At 42.3% G+C, this 9131-nt stretch overlaps 2 protein-coding genes and 1 pseudogene across 2 annotated transcripts in view; 1 reads left to right on the top strand and 2 right to left on the bottom strand.

The window, feature by feature from the left end:
• Cgas (cyclic GMP-AMP synthase) overlaps positions 1-2512 on the top strand; it is an 11624-nt gene extending 9112 nt beyond the window's left edge. The window contains exons 4-5 of the mRNA XM_021208007.1: positions 222-324; positions 1412-2512. Of these exons, the coding sequence (XP_021063666.1) occupies positions 222-324; positions 1412-1754 (446 nt within the window). The 3' untranslated portion in view covers positions 1755-2512. The remainder of the gene's footprint in view (positions 1-221; positions 325-1411) is intronic.
• A 2268-nt stretch (positions 2513-4780) lies between these two features.
• LOC110328391 lies at positions 4781-8944 on the bottom strand (annotated as a pseudogene).
• Positions 7323-9131, bottom strand: part of Ddx43 (DEAD-box helicase 43) — a 28561-nt gene continuing 26752 nt past the window's right edge. Inside the window, exons 14-15 of the mRNA XM_021207819.2 lie at positions 8917-9057; positions 7323-7383 (exon numbers count right to left, since the gene is read on the bottom strand). Coding sequence (XP_021063478.1) covers positions 8944-9057 — 114 coding nt within the window. The 3' untranslated portion in view covers positions 7323-7383; positions 8917-8943. The remainder of the gene's footprint in view (positions 7384-8916; positions 9058-9131) is intronic.

Genomic DNA, 9131 nt, shown 5'->3' with positions numbered 1-9131 from the left:
AAAAAAAAAAAAAAAAAAAAGAACATTAAGTTCCGATCTCTGTATTTCCCCATTTCCTCTTGCTGTCTGATAATTACTTTGTCTATCTGTTCACTGCTTTTGGTCTGTCTTTTTCTTAAACTTCTTCAGGATATTTTAGTATAGGATCTAGACTGAGATATCATGTTTACATGGGGCTGCTTTTAGTGAGACAACTTTCTGGTTTTCTTTCTGAAATTAAGGAGAGACCTGGCGCCTCTCTTTCTCTCACACTGAAAAATACATTTTGAATAATCATGGGATAGAAAAAACATGCTGTGAATCTTCTGGAGCAAAATGTTGCAGGTAATGTCCTTATTATTATTATTATTATTATTATTATTATTATTATTATTTTAATGGCAAACTACCTAGATACCATTTACTGCTCCCTTGGCACTGTGGCTCAGGTGTGAGGATGATTATTCCTGGGCTGTGTTGGGAGAAGGGTGGTTTTGGGGTGGATGATTTTGGGTAGAGATCAAGAGGGAAGGAGAAAGGGAGGAAGGAAAGAAGGCAGAGGAGGAATATATATTCCTGGGATCTCCCTGTATAGCCCAGGCTGGTCTTGAACTCTGTAGCCAGTATGGATCTTGAACTCATTGTGATCTTCCAGCCTCAACCTCCCAAGTGCTGGGACTATAGGCATGCGCACTACACCTGGCTGATTGAGTAGATTATTGTCATAAAAGATGAAGAGACCAAAGAATGACTCTTATTGGATAGTGGTGGTGAATGCTATGGGATGGAATAGCAGTGTTACTATTAGGAACTGACTGGCCACACTTGAGATACACTAAGTGGGTCATTTTTCTTGCTAGAATATACACCGTCAAGAAGTTGACACTGGGGGGCTAGAGAGATGGCTCAGCGGTTAAGAGCACTGACTGCTCTTCCAAAGGTCCTGAGTTCAAATCCCAGAAACCACATGGTGGCTCACAACTATCCATAATGAGATCTGATGCCCTCTTCTGGGGTGTCTGAAGACAGCTACAGTGTACTTACATATAATAAATAAATAAATCTTTAAAAAAAAAAAAAAAAAAGAAGAGACACTGACCCAAGTATGGTAGTACACACTTTATTCCTGGCACTTGAGAGGTAGAGCAGAGTTAGGAGCCAAAGGCCAGCCCCTGCTACATGACGAGTTTATGGCCAACCTGAGCTAATGAGACCCTGCCTTCAAAAAATTGGAAATAAAGAAGAAAGTATGTTTAAAAAAGAAAAAGAGATAAGACAAGGCGGTGCACATCTTTAATCCCAGCACTTGTTCTTGGGAAACTGGGATAGGTGGGTCTCTTGTGTCTCAGGAAAGCCAGGGTTACATAGAGAGACCCTGTCTCAAAAGAGACAGTTATAAGTAAAAATTAGTATCTTCTCTTTTATTTAACAGGAAAGAATGTTTAAAATTAATGAAATACCTTTTGGAACAGTTGAAGAAAGAGTTTCAAGAGCTGGATGCATTCTGTTCCTACCACGTGAAAACTGCCATCTTTCACATGTGGACCCAGGATCCGCAGGACAGTCAGTGGAACCCCAGGAACCTAAACTCCTGCTTTGATAAGTTTTTAACATTCTTTCTTGAGTGCCTCAGGTCAGAGAAACTGGACCATTATTTTATTCCAAAGTTCAATCTATTCTCTCAAGAACTAATTGACCAAAAAAGTAAAGAATTTCTGTCAATGAAAATTGAATATGAAAGGAACAATGGGTTTCCAATTTTTGACAAGCTTTGAAGCTATGTATTTGTGTTCTATGTTATAATGTGTTTCTGTGGGGCTTTAGGTCAGAGGTGGATGCCAGATGTCTTCTTCAGTCATGCTTCACTTTTGGGGGTGGTGGGAAGAGTGCTGATTCCGAGACATGGTTTCTCTGTGTAGTCCTGGCTGTCTTGTAACTCCCTCTGTAGACTAGGCTGGTCTTGAACAAAGAGATCTGCCTGCCTCTGCCACTGGAATACAGGGATTAAAGGCCTGTGCCACCACTAGGTGGCACACTTCACTTTTTTTGAGAGAGGGTCTGGAGCTCAGGGAGGTGTCCAGGCTGATTAGCCAGTGAACTCCTGGGATCCAGCTGCCTCTGCTGCCCCAACCCCAGGATGACAGATGGACATCACCTATACAGCCTTTTAAATTGTTGCTAGCGGTCTGAACTCAAGTCCTCACACTTGCAAAGCAAGCACTATAGTGACTGAGCCATCTTCCCAGCCTGAAATTGCCTTTTGAAATGAAATTGGGCTAAAGTGACTGAAGTCCATTGTGGTGGTATATGCCTGTAGTTTCAGCACTTGAGAAGTTGTCTTTCTTTGGGCTTTACTGCTATGAACAGACACCATGACCAAGGCAACTCTTAAAAGGGTCAGCATTTAATTGGGGCTGGTTTATAGGTTCAGAGGTTTAGTCTGTTATCATCATAGCAGGAAGCATGGCAGCATCCAGGAAGGCATAGCACTGGAGAAGTCGCTGAGAGTTCTACATCTTCATCCAAAGGAAGCCAGGAGCAGACTGTCACCCACATGGCTAGGAGGAGAGTCTTAAAAGCCCACCTCTACAGTGACACACTTCCTCTAATTGTGTTACACCTACTCCGATAAAGCCACATGTCCTAATAGTGTCACACCCTGGGCAAAGCATATTCAAACCACCACAGAAGTGGAGGCAGAAAAATAGTCCAGTGTGATCCTTGGCTGTATTTTTAGTTCAAGGATAGCCTGGGGTACACAGAACCTGCTTAAAACAAAGTACAAAGAGGCTAGAGAAGTGGTTCAATGGTTAACAGCACTTACTGCTCTTTCAGAGGGCCTGGTAGGCACATCTAGTGGTAGGCACAACTGTAATTCCAGTTCCAGGGAATCTAGTTTAGCTCCGGTTCCAGGGAATCTAGTTTGACTACGACATACACACACACACACACACACACACACACACACACACACACACACACACACACACACACACATTCACTCACACACTGACACTATTTTTTAAGAGCACAAAAAGAAAATGAAACTATAATCTGACCCCATAATATGATAAGTGTGCTGGCACTTACTTATAATCCTGGCACTTGAGAAGCTGAGGTGTGATGGTTGCCATGAATGCAAGGCCAGCCTGGGCTACAGAATACAATCTTGTCTCAGAAAAACCACCAAAAGCCAACAGCAGTCCCTAGGAGTCACCATGAATCCCTATGAGTTTGGCCTGGGTCTGCTCACCTGTCCTGACTCAAAAAGGTACATTTTCTTTTCCTTTCTTTTTTTCCTATTTAGGATTGTGAGAACCTAAGGAGGATTTTTTTTTGTTATGTTGTGTTTCTTTACGCTTTCATGAAACCCCCCCACTCAACTCCTTGACACACATACCACATGGCTGTTTGTCTTATCAAATGACTGATGTTCTCTTTGAATACAAAATAAGAACCCCCAAAATGTGATCATAATTCAGATGTTCACAGCACTGTGAACTAAAATGGATATGATTATTTAATACCCAGTTTCTCATAATTCACTCACACATAAAGAATATAACAAAAATGAAATACTAAAGATAAAAACAAAGACCTTGCCATGTTAGAAAGGGAAAACAGATCTAAACTTTCCCCCAGTGAGATTCATTAAGAACTTAATGAGTATACTTCTCACCTAGTAGACTCTACTCTGCAGAAGGTTGTGAGAGGTCGTACTGGAAATGGTTGACTTAGAGTTTGTTCAAGCACAAGAACTGCACTGCCTGCCCCTCTGTCCTAGGGTAGAAGGGAAGGTTGCGTTCTCCGTCAGCTCTACCTCAGGTACTTTATCATGTGTGCACGAGCATGTCATTTATTTCATTTTTATTCTATATGTGTTTTTACAAAAGCAGTGGTACCTAATGCAGGGAGATGGGTGTGGGTCAGAAGATGACTCTCCTCTGCATCCAAGCAGCAGTCCCCAGGGACAGCTGATGCTCATTGCCTCTTTTTGAGTACTTTGTTGCATGTGGTATTACAGGAGCCCTTTTCAGTGTTCTGTAGCTGTTCCCTGTGTAAGAAATAATGCCTGCCATGTGTATTGTCTTCACTTTTTTAGTATTTCTAAATAAATAAGATTTAAATGTTTTAATGTAGTTGAATATATCAGTCTTAGGGGTTGTGCCTTGTTCTTAACATCTACTGGGTTTAAACATCAGAGAAAAAGTGTCAACATGAGGAGAGTTCTGAGGTCAATTAACAAGTAAAATGCCAGACATTGCCCCCCTCCTCCCCCAAGAAAAACCTAAGTTCTATTTAACATTTTCAAATGTGTCTTCCTCCCCAAAATGGTACAGAAAGCCCTGGATTCAGTTCCCAGCATCTAAATAAAGTAAAAAAAGAAATCACAGGCCTTGAATTTCAGATCCTCTTGCCCCAGCCTTATCAGTATTCATGTGCTGCCACACTGGGCTTGCATTGCTCTTGTGAGTTCAACTCGTGCTTAGATTTTGGATAAGATTTCCTTATTGTTCTGTCTACTTTTAGAAGCAGACTTTAAGGGACAACTTTATTGAATTATATTGCTCCCACCACAATTTTATCCATTTGAAATGTTCAGTGGTGAACTTGGGTCCTCTGCAAGAACAGCCAGTGTTGTTCTTCCTTTTCTTCTTCTCTCATACAGCTTTTAATAGTTTCACTTCAGCCGGAAGATGTAGTCAGAAAATAAGTTACAGGAACAGACAAAAACAAAACAAGAAAACAGAACTTAAAGTGCTACAGGCTGCCAACGTAAAACATGAAAGAGGCCACCTAGCTATGTCCCCAACTCCTGAGGAGAGCGTTCCATCACACTGCCTGACCTGGAAGAAGATAGAGACTGTGGACTCTCTGTGAGGGTACAGCATCCCCACTCTGCGACCTGCTCCTCACCCCAACTCCCTTCTTGGTCAGACTGACATCAGTCCTGGTCCCTAACCTCATGAGGTGGTTCCCGGAAGGTAGGAGGAAGACTGAGAAGGTTCCATGCTGGCCTGGTGCCTCTCCACCACGTCTTGGACAGCAGGAGGCTGGGGCCAGGCCTCAGGCAGAGGGTGGGACACGCTAGCAGTGAACTGGAGCTTCACTTTCCGTATGCTGGCTCAGCTGGGTAGGAAGATGCAGATCTTCTCAGACCCAGGTTGGACTGGGATCCCGGTGCCCAGCTTTCTAGTGCTATCTAAGACATTTATTTCCTCTCTAGAGCAGAGTCCTGACTGGTCCTGTCCTTAGGGCCTGGAAGGCCACACTGAAGGTAAGTGTGCTGCCCTGTCGAGAGAAGCCAAGGTTACTGAGGAGTGTGGAGACGAGGGCTGTCTGCATGGCCCTATGCCCTGTTCACACAGTGGCTTTCCAGCCTGTATGTGTTCCAGGGTCCACACAAGCCTCACAGCAAGTAAGTCTTGGAGGTTGTTGAGCGGCTTGTAGGGGACAATGAAAAACGCTCATAGGTCTGAACAGGGGATTCACAAGAAGCAGTCATCACAAAGCAGGGGTACTCTAGGCAGACACCAGGCAGGCAGAAGTGAGTGTGGATGTTCCAGGTGAAGGGCAGCTTTGCTGTGGACCACTGAACCACTGAACCACGGCAATCAAGGAGACCTCAAGACCTCCGGAGGGGGCTGCTCACCCCCTCTCAGCCGAAACAGGAAGTTGTGTTCCTCCAGGGCACTCAATGGACAGAGAAGTAACCAGAAGTACCAGGAAGCCGACAGAAGGAGCCCATGGAGACTTCCCCAGACTGCTGACAGAACTGTCCACCAGCAGCACAGAGCCATCAGGCATGACAGGCAGATAACTGGCACTGAAGCCGGGGAGGATTCGGATATCCCAGACAGAGAGCTCTTTCTGGGAAGAGCTATTCAGTTACCTTGAACACATCAAGTGGTCAAGTGTTTCCACAGTGAAGTACAGGTATTTCAGAACTGGACAGGGTAGCAGTGTCGGGAGGGTGCTCACCTGGGCCTCGATGGAACTCTGTTCTCCATGGAAAGTCTCCCCAGGAGATTTGAGTCCCAACAAAGGCAGGCAGCCTTAGCCTCTGATTTCTGGTGCCTCGGGCTTCCACACTACAGCCTTAGCCTCTGATTTCTGGTGCCTCGGGCTTCCACACTACAGCCTTAGCCTTGGGAGTCTCTGGGGGCAGTCAATCCAGTGAAACGACGGTGAGTGGGAAGATACCTCATCTGAGGACACATCAGTACTGTCCAGTTGTAAGCATCTCCGGGGCCTTTGAACACACTCCCCTTACATAAGGGAGTGTAACTTCATCCGTTCAAAGGGCACCAAAAGGGAAAGACATTTGAATTGACAGGAATGTGAGTGGTGGAGCATGCATGCCTGTAATCTTTGCACTCAAGGAGGGAAAAGCAGGATTCATGATGCCCTGTCTTGAAAACCTCAAATGTACCTGATACTTGTGTTTTTCCTGATGGACTCAGTTGTTAATTTCTGACTGTATCCTTTCTTCTATTAGAATCTCTTATTAATCTTGTCACTAATTAAAGCAAACACTCTGGATGAGTAATGCAGACATGAGGATGGCCTACCACCATCACACATAGCATATACACACAAATATAATTAATTACAGAAAGAGTAAAGTTACGCAAATCCCAGAGTTCATAAACATGTCAGAAACTGTCATTTACAGAGGAACAGGTAACAGAAAACCATAGGCAGCAGTCAGACGAATGAGACTGAAGAAACATTCCTGTAAATGCAGTCTGATCCTCACAGGGTGCTAGCACAGCTATGGGCTGAAGTGTAAAGATGGACGAATGATTCCCGTTTTCTCCCAGTTCACTTGCTTCACACTTTTAAAAAGGTGAGCTGTACTTATCTGAACAAAGTATATCCAGATAATATACTATGTGTATAAAACTAAAATACCATCCAGAAAGAAGAAAATATTTAACTTTTCTTTTCACTGCAAAATCAACACTCTGTTCCCCCGTATCTTTTCATTGACACGACAACATGTGAACAAGCATCAAATGCTTCACAGATGTTAGCACAGCAACATCACAGGTGCAACATCACAGGTCATAACTGTCTTTTTTTTTTTTTTCCCCTTTTGCAATACTGGGAATTGAATCCTTGGTCCTGCACATGCTAGGCAAGTACCCTACCACTCAGCTACATGCTCAGCCCCCAAACTTCTCTTTTAAAATAAAAAGTATTATAGATAAAACCTTTTAGTACTACAATCTTAACTAATATCCATAAAAAATTTCAACAAGGTTAAAAACTACTGTTTTATTAAAGAAAGTATAAAACGTTGAATTTTACATTTTAACACACTATTATTTTAGGAATCAGCCAAGTCTCTTCATATTGATGTGTGCTTCAACAATTTCACTTTGAAAACAATCTCGAATCCTGAAAAATAAGTGGGAAGAAAAGTTACCAGGCTGGCTTTGAATCTAAGAGATTCACCTGCCTCTGCCTCCCAAGTGCTTAAAGGCATGGACCACTATTGCCCAGCTCAGAATTCTTATTTCTAAAGGTTGATGCAATTACATAATATCAAATACACTATATCAAAAATTTTAAGTGTGCAGTTTAGTGCTGATGACTATATTCACTGTTGTTCAATTTCTATAGCTTTCAACTTGCAAAATTCAAACTCTGTCCAAAAGTGATGCCTTCTTTGCTTACCCCACCATCCTCGAAAGCACTATGCTGTTTCTGTGACTCTTCTTCTCATGCCAGCCCAGGCTGCCCTAGGACCCTGGGTCCTGCTGCCTCCACAGGAATTTGGTATTTTAGATGCCTCACATACGGTACTTGTTCTTTTTTAACTTTTTCACTTGAAGCATAATGTCCTCAACATTTACCCTGGTTGCAACAGGTAACATTCCTTTTTAAAGTTGACAGTCCCGCAGTTTCATATGTGATGCACTGTATTACCATTTTTTTAAAAGAAGATTTATTTTATGTATATGAGTACACTGTTGCTGACTTCAGACACACCAGAAGAGGGCCTTAGATCCCATTACAGATGGTTGTGAGCCACCATGTGGTTGCTGGGAATTGAACTCAGGTCCTCTGGAAGAGCAGTCAGTACTCTTAACCTCTGAGCCATCTCTCCAGCCCACACTGTATTTACCTTATTCTTGCACTTTTAGTTTGCTTCCAAGAGAGTACTGCTTGTTTTTTAATATGGTGCTATGAATATGAGGGTATACATTTTTGAAGTCCTGCTTCTTATTCTTTGGTATGTATACCCAGAAGTAGATTTGTGATATCGTATGGTTGCTAAGAGACCACTATGATGTTTTCAAAAAAGATAAATCAATTTATACCTCTACCAACACTGAACAAGGGGTCCAATTTTTCGACAAAAATGCTTGCCAGCTATTTTTGGTAGTCATTTGATCAAATGTGTAAATCAATTCTGGATTGTATATTCTGTTATACCTAGCATTGTATAAATAAAAATATTTTTTAAATAAAAAGACACTTTAAGAAAAAGACCATCCTCACCTGTAATGTTGCTGTACCAACATTTATACCTAGCACTTGTAACCAACCTAGCATTCAGGAGATTAAGGCAGAAGGATGGCATGTTTGAGACCAGCCTGGGTGGCATATGTCTAAAAAAAGATATATTAAGTAGACGTTGGTAATGGGTGAGAGAGTAGACTTCATCATTTAGTATGTCAATAGTTTTTAGGATTCTGTTGATTGTAGTAATACACCATCTGAGCCTAGATCTGAAAGATAGACTTCCTGGGTGTGGTGACACATGTCTTTAATCTCAGAATTTGGGAGGGAGAAGCAGGCAGACTGCAGTTTACATAGTGAGTTCTAGGACATTCAGTGATACCTAAAGAGACTCTGTCTCAAAAAACAAACAACAAAATATACAAAAAGGACACAGATGTGAATGTGTACGCCATAAAAGTTTACCTGTGGCACCAAGTGCTACACGCGACATTAGTAAAACTTCTGGGGCTTTCCTTGAGGTCTTCCCATTTTTTTTTCCATCTCTCTTTTTAGTTTATTTGCTTTGTATCTCTCAGCCATTAAGACAAGTTCCTCTGGGATATTCTGAAATTATTAAATAATGTATTATTAGGATTCTGTGTTCCTTTCTTTCTGTGACATGCTAAATGACCTTCAAA

This window comes from Mus pahari, chromosome 10, assembly GCF_900095145.1.
Source record: "Mus pahari chromosome 10, PAHARI_EIJ_v1.1, whole genome shotgun sequence".
NCBI classification, from domain to species: domain Eukaryota; kingdom Metazoa; phylum Chordata; class Mammalia; order Rodentia; family Muridae; genus Mus; species Mus pahari.
The sequence above is the reverse complement of the archived record's forward strand: the minus strand, read 5'-3'. Positions and strand labels throughout refer to the sequence as shown.